The 17,545-nt window shown below is 50.2% G+C and overlaps 5 protein-coding genes across 5 annotated transcripts; 2 read left to right on the plus strand and 3 right to left on the minus strand.

Moving 5' to 3' along the window:
- Positions 1–318: 318 nt before the first annotated feature.
- On the minus strand, positions 319–1,845 carry BDW70DRAFT_132570 (uncharacterized protein). The gene is made up of 4 exons (XM_073736183.1): positions 1,710–1,845; positions 1,453–1,510; positions 524–1,265; positions 319–341 (listed from the first exon to the last, which is right to left on the minus strand). Exon 3 carries the CDS (start codon positions 1,233–1,235, stop codon positions 1,005–1,007), a length of 231 nt encoding a protein of 76 aa, XP_073597774.1. The 5' UTR covers positions 1,236–1,265; positions 1,453–1,510; positions 1,710–1,845; the 3' UTR covers positions 319–341; positions 524–1,004.
- A 993-nt stretch (positions 1,846–2,838) lies between these two features.
- On the plus strand, positions 2,839–4,358 carry fbp1 (fructose 1,6-bisphosphate 1-phosphatase). The gene is made up of 2 exons (XM_073736184.1): positions 2,839–3,242; positions 3,303–4,358. Exons 1-2 carry the CDS (start codon positions 3,115–3,117, stop codon positions 4,240–4,242), a joined length of 1,068 nt encoding a protein of 355 aa, XP_073597775.1. The 5' UTR covers positions 2,839–3,114; the 3' UTR covers positions 4,243–4,358.
- Positions 4,359–5,743: 1,385 nt separating this feature from the next.
- BDW70DRAFT_132576 (uncharacterized protein) lies at positions 5,744–9,864 on the plus strand. The gene is made up of 2 exons (XM_073736185.1): positions 5,744–6,193; positions 6,297–9,864. Exons 1-2 carry the CDS (start codon positions 5,869–5,871, stop codon positions 9,692–9,694), a joined length of 3,723 nt encoding a protein of 1,240 aa, XP_073597776.1. The 5' UTR covers positions 5,744–5,868; the 3' UTR covers positions 9,695–9,864.
- Positions 9,865–11,538: 1,674 nt separating this feature from the next.
- Positions 11,539–13,138, minus strand: BDW70DRAFT_132578 (N-terminal protein methyltransferase). Its single transcript, XM_073736186.1, has one exon. It carries the CDS (start codon positions 12,956–12,958, stop codon positions 12,194–12,196), a length of 765 nt encoding a protein of 254 aa, XP_073597777.1. The 5' UTR covers positions 12,959–13,138; the 3' UTR covers positions 11,539–12,193.
- Positions 13,139–13,707: 569 nt separating this feature from the next.
- BDW70DRAFT_132579 (FAD-dependent oxidoreductase) lies at positions 13,708–15,656 on the minus strand. The gene is made up of 2 exons (XM_073736187.1): positions 15,238–15,656; positions 13,708–15,186 (listed from the first exon to the last, which is right to left on the minus strand). The coding sequence occupies exons 1-2, from the start codon at positions 15,489–15,491 to the stop codon at positions 13,752–13,754; spliced, it is 1,689 nt and encodes a 562-aa protein (XP_073597778.1). The 5' UTR covers positions 15,492–15,656; the 3' UTR covers positions 13,708–13,751.
- Between the last annotated feature and the right edge of the window lie 1,889 nt (positions 15,657–17,545).

A 17,545-nucleotide genomic window follows, 5' to 3' on the forward strand; every position in this document is an offset into this window, starting at 1 on the left:
AAGCTGATTCACGGGTAACAGGTCTTTGAAATCTGACAGGATAAACATACTAGCTTGACACCATTATTAATCATTTATTTAGGCTGCGCGACGGATTCACCATGCGATGAAGTCGAGATTTCGCTGACCCTAGGAATGGGCAAATCGGCGCTGATAAGAGTCTTCCAGTCAATACGCAACAGTTCATTGGCCCCATTGCGGTACAGATTACAGTAGACTTTAAAGGAATTTACGGAGTAATGTACGATAGGCATCAGATACTGAAGAATGAATCATCTCGATTGCTACGACAATCCTACCAAGGCTAACGAATGGGTCAAGGCAAATTGACCTGCAAGAGACTGGAACATGTTAGTGTTTGTTTCCGCACTGAACATAAAAGAGACAAGTGAAAGGAGACAGTTTCAGTTACATGCCCTGTCACAGGCTGTGGTCATCAAGGTAGACATATGTTGACCGTCGTGATAAAATAAGAGTAAATCATCATTGTAAAGGAGGAGAAAAAAAAAAAAGGGCAACTCACAATTCAGGGCGCAGCCAAAGGCGGCCATGTCAGTTTTCCTACTTACTACGAGCTATCAGTACTGGGACCGAAAAGACTTCGTTGAGTAAACAGGATATGACGGCTGTCAGTCATGACAATTGTCGTCTTAGCCGGCGGTGCCGACTTGGACATATGCTTGTCTTTTTTTTATGTCGATTCATCATTGAAGGAAATTGAAGTGAGGTTGAAAGCAAGTCAGACATACAGATCATGAGTTGGTTGACGATCTGTCGAGTAGGACTCTACCTATAAGACACTTCAGGAACAGTTAGCGCAATGTCCTGAAAATAAACCATGCAACAAGGTAGAGATATTCATGTCAGTTTTGCATGAATGGTAAAAAAAAGATGTTGTCTGCATTGAAAACTCAAATAAGACTCGTCATCTAGAAAATCATCATGTGAGGGGGAGATACAAGGTGCAGGACGGAATTACCTTGTGTGCAATAATGCAATTGAGACTACGGCTCGCAATTCTTTTCCAGACTGGCTTTGTTATTAGCCTCAAGTAAAACTCCCATTGACAGAGCATGTGTTGTAGACGGTAATCTCAGTGGGCGAGGTTTTCTAGGCCTGCCACAAAATGGCTTATCCATCAAGACCGGACGTCTGTCGAACGCCGTCGGAGCCCAGTGCCGCTTCATCTTCGGAAAACAAAATTCTTGAGCAAAAGAATGTAAAGAGCTTACCATCAAGTGATGGAGAGTTATTTCCTAACTTATCTTCAAAACGTCAGAACATGCCATATAGTCAAAAGAGGGCAAAAATGGTAGACGAGATTGAAAAGTCAGAAATAGCCATTTGTTGACTTCAGAAGCCGAGGGCCTCAGTCGGTAATTTCCAGCGTATATAATACGAAAGAGCATCATTCAAAAAAATATCAAGACAGTGAAAAGAGGAAGCACCTACTCTAGGGGTATCATCTCCAAGAACAGCCAGTATTTTCAAGGTACTGAAATGGTTAGTCCTGTTCTCGAGTTAGCAATCAAGTAGGCAAGGCGCCGGCGAATCATGACGAGATCACTTCGCAAAGCATCAGACTGACGTGCAAAGAAGTGAGTTTTCATGCCCCGTAGGGTCAAAGACTCTAGTTTGAAATGGTTCTATTTATCATCATAGAGGGGAGGGTGTGGGCAGACGGGCAGAGCAGAGTTTGAAGCGCTTACCAGACAACGCTGTGCTGAGTGCAGGCGAAGGTTAGTCAATCATCGTATGGATCGTGCTGCAATTGCAGTGTTTTATAAATGTATATTCCAAACATCAAGGAATATCAAGCTCGGAAACCGAAAGCTCGAGTGTGACGGAGAGAAAAGCTGAAAGAAGTCCACGAATTTTTTTTAGCTGCTTGACTGGGGCCAGTTTTACCGAGCCGCTAGCGTAGGGCTAGCTTTGTCGGGTTAGCTTTCTTTCCTTAGTAAGTCATTCCGGAATAACAAAACGCCGGCATGAGCCTGCCCTTGAGTACGATGGGTTACAGTGAACGGAGAATCGAAGCCAGCTAGAAATGGCTGTAGCATTGTTGTACGAGCTAGGACAGCAGGAACGTTATACACAGACAGTCCGATATATCAAGTCTTAGCTCACGTGCCGCTCAGAGGACGATCGCTAGTCGACAACACTTCGCCTGTCAAAGCCCAGGCCATTGAAGGATCGAAGCTTGATTATTTTTTATCTCTTGAAGCCCATGAGAGCAAGTTTGCCGAGGTGTTCGTATACATGGAAAATCTACTTCGTACTTTATCTTGCATATATCATCAGCCGCGGGGACGCTGGGGACGGGTATAGTCCATCACCTGACACACTCATGTGTCTGCTTTAACTAAAGGGTCCCGGTCTCGACCAGGCAGGATTTACAAATATTGAATTTGCAAGTCTGCTGACCCCGAAGCCCACTTTTCTCGATAATTCCTAACGTTCTACGGAGTATTATTGAGCGCTATCATTATTACGTTATGTGGGTGCCTTGCTGGTACAGCTGGAACTGGTTACTGTAGATCAACCTCGACTTTTTGAGACTTGAGCTTTTGAGGCCTGCTATAAACTCGCTGGGAATTCTCCCGCGACAATTATTCCACCACTTATGTTGCTTGGTATATAGAACATATTATCTCGACAGAAAGATAGAATATGATCGCGGGGAATCCCGGGGTCTCGGCTTGGGCGCGCACTGAACGAGTTAGCGCGGGGAGCAGTAACGGGTGTTTTCGTCATCGGGTCAGGGCCATGTCTGGATTGAATGGCGTCAAGTCTCTCCACACCCGGGCAGCTCTGACGTTCTGGCTCGTTCACTGCCCGGCAAAAGATTGCTCCTGGCCATGGGATGCGCCTTTAAAGAGCAATGCGCGCTGCCGCGTCGGATTTCATACGTCCGTGATAGAATACTCCTGAAATTACTCTCTCCCTGCGGCATTCCCTCCGACCCCTCGCTCTTCCGATCAGACCTCGTCTACAGCCTTATAACTCCCTCCTCTCCGTTGAACCGAGGTCACTGAGAACTATATCCTCTATTACCCCGCGAACTCAGTCACTCAAGTCTCTCAATTTGCCCTCCCAATTCATCAATCCGTAAACATGGCTACAAACAGCACTGGCAACGGCGGCGCTGTTGGACAGGAGAATATCAACACTGATATCGTCACACTCTCTCGATTCTTTACGGAAGAACAGACCAAGGTCCCTGAGGCCACTGGTGACTTCACGTGAGTATCTCTTGGACCTTGGACCTGGAAGACTGCGGCTAACATGCTTGAAACAAACAGACTCCTTTGCCATGCCCTCCAATTCTCCTTCAAATCCATCGCCTACTACATTCGTCGTGCCTCATTAATCAATCTGACCGGTCTCGCCGGTTCCTCAAACACAACCGGTGATGATCAGAAAAAGCTGGACGTTATTGGAAATGACCTGTTCGTGTCCGCTATGCGCACATCCGGCAAATGCCGCATCCTCGTCTCCGAGGAGGAGGAAGAAGCGATCATCTTTGACGAACACCCCAATGCCCGCTACGCTGTAGTCTGCGATCCCATTGACGGCTCTTCCAACCTTGACGCTGGCGTCTCGGTCGGTACCATCTTTGGCATCTTCAGACTCCCTGACGACATCCTCGGCCCCGGGAAGAAGGTCACAGCCAAGGACGTGCTCCTCCCAGGCACCGAAATGGTTGCCGCGGGTTTCACCATGTACGGCGCCTCAGCCCAACTCGTCATCACGATGAAGAACGGCGGCGTCAATGGATTCACTCTCGAGAACTCTCTGGGCGAGTTCATCCTCACACACCCCAACATGCAGTTGCCCCCCACCCGCGCCATCTACTCCGTCAACGAGGGTAACAGCATGTACTGGGACGACTGGTGTAACGCCTACTTTGACTCTCTTAAGCGTCCCGGCGAGGGCAAGAAGCCCTACAGCGCGCGTTATATCGGCTCCATGGTTGCAGACGCTTACCGTACTCTGCTCTACGGTGGAGTCTTCGCTTACCCGGCCGACTCGAAGAGCCCCAAGGGCAAGCTGCGTATCCTGTACGAGTGTGCGCCCATGGCTATGGTCTTCGAGAATGCAGGCGGCAAGGCCGTCAACTCACGCATGGAGCGCCTCCTTTCTGTTCAGCCGGAGTCTATCCACGACAAAAGCGGTGTCTTCCTCGGCTCTCGGGATGAGGTGCAGAAGATCATCGATACATACAACAAATACAAGAAATAAACCGCTATATACCGTCTGAGATGAATGCTCCACGTGAAGATGCCTTTCTAAGCTGCTGGCGTCCGGTCGGAGTTGTCCCGTTTGTCTGGTCTGGAAATTTGCTGGCTAGGTACTTAAAATAAATACCTGTATGATCACAAAAGAGAAAAAAAGATGAAAAGTGAAAATATTTGAAAAGTATAAGCTCTCCCCTATAAAGCTCGTATACACTGTGGACAGTAACAAATGAAGGAGTATTTCCCGAGTCCAATCATGGATCTCACTAAGGTCGTCCATGCAGTTTCACCACAACTATGCCCCCTGTCCGTTAACGCTTAAATGAATATAAACGACTTGATACAAGAATACGAAGGGAAAAGATAAGGGTACAGTGGTACTCACCGCATCCTCTTATGAAGAGCAGAAGCCTCGTTCAGGTAAGAGTGAAAATTTCTGGCTAAAATTAAGTCAGGAATGCTTAAAGGCATAATTTGATCTGAGATCGAACTGGGTTGCTGTTTTGACCGCTCAGTCATCTCGCTGTTGATGCGTATATTGTTGTACTTTGTCCCAGTTCTATCTTCATTCCCTTCCACTAGCGACAGTACACCGACGGTCGCCCGATATCTGCGGAGTATCCCCCGTTATGGCATGTGCATACCACAACTCATTGCCATCTACTCTGTACCTTCTGTTCTCCTCAATCATGACTACTACATCCTCTTGTACTCCAAAACAGACATGATATCGGAATCTTTCATTCTTGAGCAAGTTTCAACGGCCTAGTATCCCATTTGATTCCTGATACGAGAAGGACAAGAACGGGACGTGGCCGATACAACGGTAGCCACTGTTCCCTTCCTTTCTTTGGTTATATTCATGAAAACCCCAACTATTCGCGTTGACACCCTCGTCTCTATGGAGTCACGAGTGGGAGGCTAATAGATTCAGGCCGTCCGTCCCTGTGCGGCTTCCCCTCAGTCTGAGCAGATCATCCAATGGACTAACAGACCGGCAGACAATAATAGACATACGCTACGACCACCCCAGACTAGCTCAGGTAATCTCGAATTCTTGGACACGAGAAGAGTCGCTGGTTCGCTGAGCGACGTGGGAAGAAGCCGTCGCTGGCCTGTGAGAAGCCGCCAATGGACCCTGTAAGCGCCGACTCGACGCCGGCTGTGATGAAACGGGCCAGGCTGCATACACTACGCTCTCCTGCTTCTGCAGCCACGCAGAGTCGCAGACCGATCCTGACCTATTTTTATCCCGGTTTTCCTGAATCCATCCTTGTTCGGTAATGGTTGGTCTAGGCATCATCCCGCTAGAGTCCTTCGCCGTTTGTATCGCGTTCCTCCTCTTCCTCCAAAGGACCTGTCGCCTCTTCACCCTTCCAACGCGCGGGTATTAACCATGCCACCATGTTTGGTTGGCTCCTGAATGCGCCAGTATGAATAGGTGCGCCCCGGCCCCAGCTCCCTCTTCTCTCCTTTCTTTGTTCCTGTCGAGCTGACTTAAGGCTGTTCAACTCAAAGCTGGCGGTCCCCGAGTAACACTGGCGACGATCTGTCGTCCAGTCCGTACACAGCCAACACCGGCTGGCCGACGCCTCGCAGTCAGCCTTCTCCTGGCCGTCGCGAATATGCCATGCAGCCGCCTCCTTTGACTACCTCTTTCAATACCCATCAATTCCAGGGTCAGGGACTTGGTGTCGGGCTTGGTGCGGGCTATTTATCAACCCCGCTGTCGACCACGTCCCTATCTAGCCCTTTTACTCAATCTCCTGCTATAAACTCAGCCGGTACGGTACTCGGATCGTCTCCCATGGCTTCCAGGCAGTACAACGCCCCTTATAATCCCCAGGACTGGGGGCCGGTCAGTAATGGCCCGATGAACGCTGGCCAGTCGCCCTATTCGCAGTCGGGCAATATGCTTCGGGTCGTCTCACAGCATCGATACGCCACTCAACCCGGTCAGTCCTACTTTCTTGACTTATAGTGATGATTTTGATTCGTGTATCAGCGTTATGCAATGGGCTAGGTAATATCTTTGCATGGAGCTGACTTTGATCTTAGAGCTGTCATCACCCCCTCCACCGTACTCCCCTCCAAGTCAGCAGCAGCAAGCGGACCATGCAAGCCATACTACACCAGTCCATGATTCTACGTCTTCTAATGCCGGGTCTCCGTACATGGGCAGTCGGCAACAGTCAATCCCGCGGACTCGTCCCGTATCTGTTGCCCGTCCGGATGCGGGTCATAACAACCACGTTTCGCTTCCACCGCCGCCTCCGTTACCACACGGGGCACCGGCGTCTAGGTCATCGTCTCACAGCCGGGCTGATGCGTATCATGAGCAATCTTTCAATGGCGGATCTCGACCATATATAATGTTTTCGGAAGACAGTTTACAAGGCTCTCAATCGAGCGGATACGGCTACCATGCCGCAACCGCCCAGCGCGAGGATCTGAGCCGTGCTCCAAATTCCAGACGAGCGGTCTCGGCCGGTCCCGTTGTATCAAGTGCAGGGTCATCAAGAGCCACAAGCCAATCTAGAAGTGGCTCGCCACAAACCGCAGCCTGGGAGCCGGGGATGCCACTTCCTCCGCCACCTCCAGGCCCTCCGCCGGCTCCAAGATCGCAGAGCGTGAGCGGACTGGGTGATGCGTCATCTTCGCGCAGCTCGCAGGCCCTTACCCGCACAGCACGTCAAGCACCATCTTTGGGAACTGGGTTGGGTAGCATTCCACCAACACCGGCAGGATGGGTAGATGAAGGTCCTTCCGAGCCTGGGCCCGAACCGGACAGAACGCCACTTGATATTGACACTCCGAGTCAGATAGCTTCTCGAGAAACCAATGGTTCAGGGTCTAGTGGTACTCATACGTCTCGAGGCTCCGTCAGCGGTGGCCTGTCTCGCAGTGCAGCGATCCGAGATTCTAGTGTGAAGGGAATACGGGAAAGACGGATTGAGCGAAGAAACCGGCAGAGCCAGGTTTTTGACGATTATAGTGCAGTGTCAACTAGCACCAATCCATGGGCCGACGCATTGGATCAATTGAAACCGTCGAATCTCGTCTTAGATGGCCGAGCCGGCGGAGAGAGGTCTCGCGATGCGTCCACAAAGTATGCCCCACGGAGCAATCATAGCGCCCCGTCTGATATGCCCACATCCCGGTCGCGTGCGTCATCAACTAGCCTGTTTTCCTCAGATCGCTCTGCGTTCTCGACTCCTCGAGTCGAGCCGAGCCCGTTTGAACCGCCATCATCGCAGAGATATGCTCAGACGCCTCCATTCTCGCCAAATGCAGAGTCATCTTTCCAGAAGACCTCATCGCAGGCGATCCCTCCGAGAGCCCTTCCCACGCCTCCATTGCAATCTGGACCAGATTCGCGGCCATCTTCAAGCCATGGGCTCAAGGAAAACCGCCCAGTCTCGCATATTCTTCACTTGCCTAATGATGCTGTCAGTTCGCCGGTACTGCAGCCACGGCGGTTATCAATCCATAGTGGACAATCGTTGGATTCAGTAGTCAACCAGGACGCAGAACTTATACAAAGTGCTACGCGGAGGCATAAGGAGTTTATTGAGAAGGAGGCTAGTGCTACCGACGAGGCGGAAGCACTCCGGTTGTTTACGGAGTTCATCATCAGCGAGTCACAAATTCGACGTGAGCGGTATAGCAAAGTCTTTGAGTCTGGTTCGTTTAATTCAGAGCAGCTACATGAGAAGCTCTTCCAGCTGCCACCAAAACCAGCCCCTGCACCCCTCAACCGGCGGTCGCTCAAAGGACCTCCTAAACTAGACATTCCTACTACGCGTGGGGAATCCTCGTGGAACAACTACAAGCCTTGTCTTTCCCCCATAGCCAGCCTTGGTATCAGCAACGATGAGAGCTCCAGAGGACGTGCACCGAGTCGCTGGTGGGAATCCAAAACCGGGTCAGGTAGCGAAGGTGTCGAGCGCAGAGTCCAACGCTCAAAGCGGGAATCCAAGTACATGGGCCTGCCACTCGGCCTCAGGAGTAACGGGAGCGCCGAGCATACAGTGGAGCAGTTCAACAACTATGCAGAATATGGCCCAGACGAGTTTCCACCGGAGAAGGTCGGATGGCATGAGGATCAGACACTCCCCGAATATCCAACCCCCAGCCAAAGCAGCTACAGCACATCCACAGAGCCCCAGAAAATGGACGTCTCAAGACTAATCACCCTCCCACCCCCATTCCCCCGCCATTATCCGGCCGTCAACAACAGCCATCCCGAACTAGTATCCTATCGCACTCTCGTTCGCTCGATAAGCGACCACACCGAGATCAAGTCCACGCGGCAACGCCACGCCACAGACTCCGATAGCGTCTGGACCGCCCACCGTGAACGCATCAAAGACCACCGCCGCCAATTCCGCGCCAACATCCAGAGCCAAATCCAAGACGGGAGCATCTCCTTCGCCGAAGCCGCCGAGGCTGAAGCTGCCCTCATTGAAGACGAGAATCAGCACGAACGCACTCTCACAAAGCAGCTTTTCGATTCCTACCAGGATACCGTCCTCAAACCACTGCAGGCAATCCTAACGGACCGTATCGACCGCGCAACAGTATGCATCGACGACCTCCGCAGCAAACTCTTCGACGACGCACAGCACGAAACACCAGATCAGCCGCAGGAAGAAGGCGACGAGAAACCGGAGCTCCTTGAGAAACTCACCCAGCTCAAATGGCTTTTTGAGGCGCGCGAGCAGCTTCACCGCGAAATGTACGACCTAATCACAGCCCGCGACGAGAAGTATAAAGCCCTCGTTATCCTTCCCTATCAACAATCCAAGAATGAGGAGAAAATCCGCAGCACAACGGCCTTCTTTGCACGCGATGCCCTTGACCGCCGCGCAAGCTATGAAAGCAATGCCCTCGCCCGTCTACAGTCTTTCCAGAGCGTCATCGAGGAAAATGTAGTGCGCGGCGTTGAACTGCAACTCTCCGCTTTTTGGGACATCGCGCCCTCCCTCTCAACCCTCGTTCAGTCCATCCCTGAAAACTTAAGCGGGTTTCAAATTCAGATCCCGGCTAATGAGTACGATGAAAACCCGTCATACCTCCAGCACCCACTGCAGTACCTATACACGCTAGTCTCACACGCCGAGAAATCAAGCTACCAGTACATCGAATCACAAATCAATCTTTTCTGCCTGCTGCATGAAGTCAAGTCTGCTGTTATGCGCGCAAACTGTAAACTCACTGAGACAGAGCGCATCAGACAGGGGGAGTCTGAGGAGGTTGTGACGAGAGAAATAAGTCTGAGTCAGGCGGACGAGGAGCGCTCGCTCACGAATGACCTGAAAGATAAAGTTGCTACTGTTGAGGGCCAGTGGACTGAAGCGCTGGGCAGTCAGATCCAGGCGTTGCGGGAGAGGATTCGGGAGCAGTTGGAGAGGGATGGTGGGTGGGAGGATCTGGAGTCGTTGGAGCAGGCTTGATGAAAGCTCTACGTGCACATGCGAGATCTATGTTGGTTTCGCTGCAATTCTTCTGTTTAAAGTACTGTATTGAAAGATACCCCTGGCCGTATTCGTTCGTTACACTTGGAACTGAAAATTTGGAAATTTATATATCTATTTATCTGCTTGGTTCTACCTGGGTTATATCAAACGCCGCCTGGTCCTGTGAATGCCCAAGGAACGAGTTACCCAAAGTCATTATAACCACTCGACATTCTCCAGTAAGACTGCATAGTATACTAACTCCCACTTGCCTAGGTAGTCATGTTGAGTTCTTCTCTTCCTTTTCAGATTAAGTCTTCTCTGCCGCCACCCCAGCTAAATGATCCAAAATTAGCGCATTCATGATATCAAGCGCCGAGACACCTGAGGCAAACGCGCGCGAGATCCAATGTCGCAGCTCAACCGTCACCAACGAATCGACCAAGATAGATAGATAGATACTACAGTCACAGATATCAGCATGGAAGCAGAGCACATAACTAGTATTAAGCTACCCATGGCCAAGCTCTTAAAATACCTAGTAGAGAGGGACTCTATCGACACCCTGGGCAACGCCAGCGAACGCAATATATCCACATTGCAGAGCCTGACAGCCAGTCCCCGGAGAGTTCCTGAGTGACCGCGTCTGCCACCACGGCGGTTGCTGCAGAGACTGGATCTGGATCTGTCTGCGCCTGCGTGAAGGCTTTGTGCCTGTCACGCTCGCTTAGGGCTGATGCAGGTGGAGAGAGATAGCACCAATCCGCAGATATGTACTCGCCGAATAGTCCCGTTAGGCATACCATCGCAGACTTAATATTCTTGGCTCTAGCATGCTTTTAACATGCTTCCGGTCGTCGCGGCCCCATTAGTCACAATGCTGGAGAAGAAAGACCAAGATTGACCAGCAGCGCTCGGCGCCCACAATTATCCTTTCCATCATCTTGGGCTTGACATGGATTCTATTTTTTGTATGGGAAAAAGAGTCATGCTCTATTCAAAACAAGTCTAGCCTGTCATTCCGCGGAAATATATTTATAACCGGTTCTGGGTTGGAATGCTGCTGTAAGGCCGGCCGGCCTCTGTCCCATGCCTTAATACAGGACATTTGCCCTAACCAAGATTTTGCGCATAGAACTGCATCTGCCGGGGCGCAGTGTGGTTTGCTACTCTGTTTCAACTCCCGCAGCGCTTCCAGATCGTCAACCAGCTTTCTCCGCTTCAAGCAGCAGTTGAATTCAATCCGTTCACTCTCGCCGCGCCACTTGGGTCAACGCTCTCCCGGCAGTTGTCAGGTAGTCAAGCTGCCTCCATTATACCTTGTCTCTTACCCCAGTGATACGTGCACTATTTACCGTGAAGAGAAGCAATGGTGCGTATTGTATCATTTATGCTTGATTAGCTAGCAGTCTAGTATTCTATGAGTGATCCAACCAACTGACCTGCCGGTCCCGATAGAGCTGTTGCAATGCGAGCAGTCACCCATTCCGTCATAGGCAGCTGCATCGCCATTGCAATCATGACTGCCGTCGCCAATGGATATCTAAGCCTCACCTGCGTCAGGTCCTGGACCCTGGGAGCTCCGCGTTGACGCCGGAATTACACTTACGGGTTTTAGGGCCAGTTTGTAGACGTCCTCAATCCAGGTATATAGGTAACCCACGCTTGCCTAGTGCGCTACACAATAGACAGTGAGGGTTACTGTACATATCCCACGTTATACGCTACCGCCCGTTCACATGCTTTGCCTCCAGGCTCCAATTGATTAGCCAACGGTGAGCTCTTGCCCTGATTCATCTAATCCTCTACGCACGCTAGTATCAGTGTGTCGGAGAGCTCATTAGTTACCCAAATAGTCTGCATGTCCATTTTGGTTTCTTCAAGAATCTCCTTTGTCTGGCCTCGCATTACAACAACTTCATCACTCTTGGAACGGACGCCCGTCACAAGCCAAGGTCGAGAAAAGGTCGAGAATCTGCATAGTCCTAATGATGAATGTCTTAGCCCTCGTCTCCTTCCATGGAAGACGACGAGCACCAAGAATGACCAGATCAAGCAATGAGCGACATACAATACCCCCGCAGGAGACATAGTCTAAACTGGACTTCGCGATCCACAGAAACGACCTCATTAGCGTCCGCACCACAGGGTTAACCTGACATTGACCGTATTCTTAACTTGCTCTCTCATATATTCAAATTTACACTCTCGCCATACTTTAAACAAGTGGTCCCTCCTTCCCTCTAGATTCGGCGACAGTCTTGCATGCGAATGGGCGGGGAGGTGATGAGGATGCGGGCAAGCGTCTATTGCTGCGTCAGGTGCGATAGCGCTTGCCAGTTACGATGCTTGGGCAACATTTTGGTAGCCAAGGCTTTCTTTGGCGTACTGTCATGCCCGGCATCTCCCAGACTTTGCTATTGTACAGACCTTGCCCGTTCAGTCAATCATCGAGCACAGTATCCCACAAGGCTCTGGTTTGTATTAAGGGAGTAATTAAGCCTTGGGATTTTTTGGCTGCAGCGCATAGAACCGTACTGGCAGAAGCTTGAAGTTCTTCGGGAACCCAGTTTGCAGGTCAGATAGAATGACCCTCATCCCTGCATTGTTGAAAATAGACCTGAACTTGTCGTTCGTCCTCGTCACGCTGCTATCCTCTTCGTCAAACATATCATTATTCCCGGGGTCCGTCGAGATGTTCTCCTTCAAAACCAAGATCCCCGTACCCTCCGTCAGGGCTGCGCAACACCGCTTGATCAATTCCTCCAGCTGTTGATCATTCAAATGTCCTATACAGAACTGGATCCATATCAAGTCATAATACCGTGGGGGCGGGCTCCAGGCCTCTAGGCCCATTGTGTAGACGTCTCCAATGACACCTGCCTTCTTGAGCGCGCTTTCATTGAGAACTTGCGTAAATTTGCCCACTGGTTCAACAGCATCAACCACGTTGCAGACATGGCTAAGGAACCCTTCTGTGACACGGCCAACCCCCGCGCCACAATCCACGCCTCGGTTGAGCTTCCCTTCAATCGGGCAACCGGGCACCAGGCGTCGGAGTTTGGCAAGGAAGGACTTGGAGCCTCGAAGATCAATGCGCGAGTACCAGGGGTAAGGACCCAGCATTCCGAGCATGCTGTTGGCATTGGCAGGAACACTATTCCAATAGTCCAGTGATGTGGAAGGGTTTATGTTCGCATCCACTTGAGCAGGCCTAGCGCAGCCTACTTCTTCACTTCCGTCGGGCTGATTGGAGGCCATAGTCTGGATAATCTAGAATAGGCAAGAATGGCGCAAATTTACAGCCGTCTGAGTGTCTTTCCTGATGACACTGCTAAACAGAGATTCGAAACAGCCTTATTATTTTTCCTGGACTGGGAAATGAGTTTCAGAGTTGATGAAGCTGAGCGAGCGAGACCATAAATTTGTGCGAAGTGATGGATGCTTATCTGAGATTGCGCCTAATAAAGCTAGTTGAGCGGCCGCCAAGTTATCCAGCTGAACTTGGGCTGCTTACTAAACAATTATTAAGCATAGCCCTAATGCTACATACATGTTCACGTGATTTACTGGCATTGAATAGGTCCTGGATCTCGCATCCAACTATGATAATAATTCTTCTCCTGCTCATTCCTTATTAAGTGATAACATACTTTGCTAATTGCAGGCCTGAATTTATCTTGATCTTTACATGATAGTCAAATGCTTGTCAAAGGTGAATCTGTAATCTTGGAGTCGAAGAAGCTTATTCCTACGGTGTCCCAATTCGACTGGTACTGGGGATTGGCATAGTTCCCATTCAATTCAGTGACGCAATGAATATTGGGCATTGCAGTAGAATACTGGCGTGTATAATTTGCTCATGAGGTATTCCACTGGATACTCATTGAAGATTTTCGGGACTTGTTCAAGCCGTCAGAAACAGTTTCAGCTCAAGAGTTGCAAGCCACTACATTATGAGAAGACTAAATAGATGGAAATTTCTTCTTTATTCTGTATATTTCCTGCCTGGTTACTCTATCCTTGTCCTTTCACACAGGGCCCTGGGGTGTGGTCACGCTCTGCACAACCGCCCACTGCCGCTTATAGTCCACTCATCCGAGCCAACCGCCTTAGAGGCATAAAAAACATCATTCGGGTCGTATTTGGCCTTGACTTTCCGCAGGGCATTGTAATTTGATCCATAGAATGCTTCCTTCCAGTTCGACTGGCGGAAGTCGCCCTCGTTCATGTACGCCCCGGAATTCGGTGCCAGCGCCATCAATGTCGGAATATAGTCCTCGGTCATCTTGCGCTGCTGAGCGAGCATCTCCTCCTCGGCGTTCCACTCCCACGGTGTCGTAAGGGTTGTGTCAATCAAGGCGTCTCGCCAGGCAGGGAGGACCGCGTTGTGGACGTCTCCGGAGACTGCCTTGGAGACGTTGAGGCCGACGCCAATGAAAGTGGCTCCGGACTCGGTGATGTGGCGATAGCGGTCAGTGAGGGCTGCGTTGTTCTCGATGACCACGGACCGTGGAATCAGCCAACCTCCGTACTGGGCGATGCCGACCTCGATGGCAGCCTGCATTCCGTTGAACTGGGCCAGATAGCTGGGAAACTGTTCCGCATAGAGGTTGTAGGTGATGCCGAGATTAGTGAGGCCGTCGGTGAATGGTTGCAGCAGCTGTTTCAGTTTGGCGACGGGAATATTGGGCCCAGTCAAAGGTGTGAGAGAGAAACTAGTGTTGGTGAAATACCAGATACTCATGGTCCCTGCGTCGACTAGAGATGGAAGCGTGGCATGATAAAGACCAACGGCATCGTAGAATGTATCCTGTGATATGCCTGCATTCGTGAATGTCAAGTTCAGTCCGGAAACAGGTGTGCCTGGATGTGCCATGGACGTCATTGACCAGACTACGCCATACGTGCCACCGCCTCCTCCACTCAGCGCCCAGAAAAGATCGGAGTGCTCATTATCTCTTGTGGCAGTGATAAATCTGCCCTTTCCATCAATCACCTCCCATTGGAGCACTTGGTCGGCGGCCAGGCCATGCACAGAAGCCAACGCCGAATGCCCTCCTCCTTGTGTATATCCGCCGGCAATACCAACCGTTGGACACTCACCACCTACAACCTCCAGGCCCTGGGCATCGGCTGCTTCATATGCTTCATGACCTTGCACACCGGCTCCTAGCTTGGTCGCCTTTCCTTTGTAATGCGAGTCTTTCCAGTCCTTGATCTCGATATCTTTCAGGTGGTGCGTCCAGATACCTAGGGCCCCGGCACCGGTCGACTTGCCATTGTAGTCATGGCCAGTGTTTCGAATTACAGTGCGAATGTTGTATTTCGTTGTGAACTGAATCGCCTTAGAGACATGTTCGGGCTTGCTGACATTGACTGCGTAAACGATATAGTTGTCCAGTGTGCAAGGCTTATCAACAGGGTGAAAGGGGTCGCAAGAACCGTTGGCAAAGAACGGAGCCATGATCGAGGAAGAGGTTCCATAGCTGAGCATATTAGATCCTTATGAAACAATTTACTGTGTCTGGACGTCTCACTGGAGCTCTGGGAGTGTCCAATCTGCGCGGAGAGCATCGCATACGGCATCGTTGTAGGCAGAGCCGTGGCAGGGCGTCCCCAACGGCACGGTTGCGATCAATCGACCGTCAATGGACTGGTTGAAGCGTGCCCATGTGGCGCGGTCAGGCCAGCAGGCGTCGCCTGGCATGCAGCGACAGGAGCAGTCGCCATTGATGGGGAAAGGGGAGAGGAAGCTCGTTAGGACGGCGAGTCCCGTGGAAAGTCCCAACATGGTGGCCGTAGCAAAAAAGGAAGATGGGTGAGAGGAGGAATAATCAGGCTGTGTCTAGCCATACTATTTATTGGTCCTAAGCTCCGAGGCTGAGTGAGAGAGTGGAGATCCATGTTCAGATAAAAAAATTCAAGCTAAATCTACTTATAAAAGCAGCTAGGCAGGATTTATGTTTCGATCTCTAGGGGAAGATGTGAACCGGTGTCAGATGATCGCTAATACCATAATCCCAGGCCAGATACGGTAGAAATATATCTCTCAAACACAACCTAACCGAATCTTCGACTTGCACTTGCCTCTTCAGGAAGACCTTCCAGTGCCACACTAATCCAAAACTCGAATCCTTCGATGATCAAATGCAACGTCGTTTCCCGCTTTCCGTGCCGATTACGATTTGTGTCTCTACCACACCGTGATCTATCATAAGAAGTCCCTGAACACCACGCTTTTTGGAGCTCTGGCATCGAAAAGACCTAGACTTATTTTCTAAAGTCTGAATGACTCCTATCTACTTGCTGCGATTTTGCAGTTCTTCAACCCAGAGGTCCCTTGGTCCGATATCGCGAATTGGAGAAGTGGAGCATCACGGCCCGTCGCGCGGCCGTTACCGTGCTTAATCAGATGACGCCTATCCCCACGTGACGCACGTTTTTGACTACTACCGCAAGTAGAGAAAATGAAGTTTTTGAAGCGCATACAGACGATATTATACTAAGATATTTTATCAAATAATACTAGACACTCTGATGAAGCTATAAGGTCTTTCAAGAGTTGCGAAAGCGGTGCGGGAGCCGGATCTGCCGTCCTCGGCGATTGACAGTGGTAGAGGTCTCTGGGATAGCTTCAGGTGCTGGGCGTGATGGTTTTTGCTTCTTCGGAGCCTTTGGAGTTGTTGGGAAGCTTAGACTTGCTCTGTTTAGCAGTTTTGATGTCATTTTAAAGCTGTATCTCAGCCTCCTTGACTAAACGAGCCTCCTCTTTCTTTTCCTCCTTTTCAAGCTTCTTCTTCTCTGCTTCTTGCAATCGAATTTGCCGTTCTAGAGCCTTCATTTCTCTTCTCTTCTCAGTAATTCGCTGCTTCTCTTCCTTCTCCTGCTGCCGATAAAGTTTGGCCTCTTTTTTTGCTGCTTTTGCTTGCTGTATAGCCTCATCTTTTTCTTTCTGGAGGTCGCGCGCTTGCTGGACCTTCCTAGGAGAATAAAAATCTGCATTTCCTGCCTCTGGTGCCCGCAACTAAAATATAAGTGGCTTTCCACGCCTGCCATCTCTTCTTTTCATTAAATAACGCCTCCTCGAGGCCTTCACAGCGTGCCCTAAGCAGGATATTTTCTCTGTGGAGAGGTGATGCATCGTCAGGCTTAACTTCTTGGTATTTTCGTCATTCAAATCCATTTCCACCTTTTTAAGAAGCCTCTCGATATTTCTCCAGTCCTCTGCTTGTAGTATAGATCGTGAAGACTCGCTAGAGGAAGGCCGTTGTGCTGTATCCTGCCGAAAACGAACCAGGATGACCTCAGGATTCCAGGGCACCAATCCAGTTGCTCTCCATGAGTTCTTGATATTAGTCGGAGATACAGCCTTGTTCCAGGCCTTCCAGAACAGCTCGAAGAAGTCTCGTTTTGTAATAGCGCTGAGGCCTTGAGAAGCATGCAGAAATGCTTCTAATTCGTCACTATAGACCTTAGACAGAGGCGAAAAGATTCCAACGTCAATAGGCTACAATGTATGTGTTGAATGACGAGGGTATGTAGCCAGGAGGATCTTATTTGCTTCACAGTAATCGAGAAACTTCATGGTAACATGCGAGCCATGGCCATCTAGAAATAAGAGCCTCCAACGCCTCCTTGCCTTTGCCTTAGTCTCCCTGTCAAAGATATCTAGAAGCCATGCCAGTCCTATCTCATCATTGGTCCATCCAGAAGCTGAAGAGGTAAAGAAGCAGCTGTGGGTCTCATACTGGAAGTCTTGAAGCCAGGTATCTTGTAGTTTGTTTGCAGCAGATTGATATACTAGGCCAAAGGATAGTGAGGTTCCATCTGCGCAAATACAAGCAA

This window comes from Aspergillus foveolatus (assembly GCF_047715535.1).
Source record: "Aspergillus foveolatus strain CBS 279.81 unplaced genomic scaffold BDW70scaffold_13, whole genome shotgun sequence".
NCBI classification, from domain to species: domain Eukaryota; kingdom Fungi; phylum Ascomycota; class Eurotiomycetes; order Eurotiales; family Aspergillaceae; genus Aspergillus; species Aspergillus foveolatus.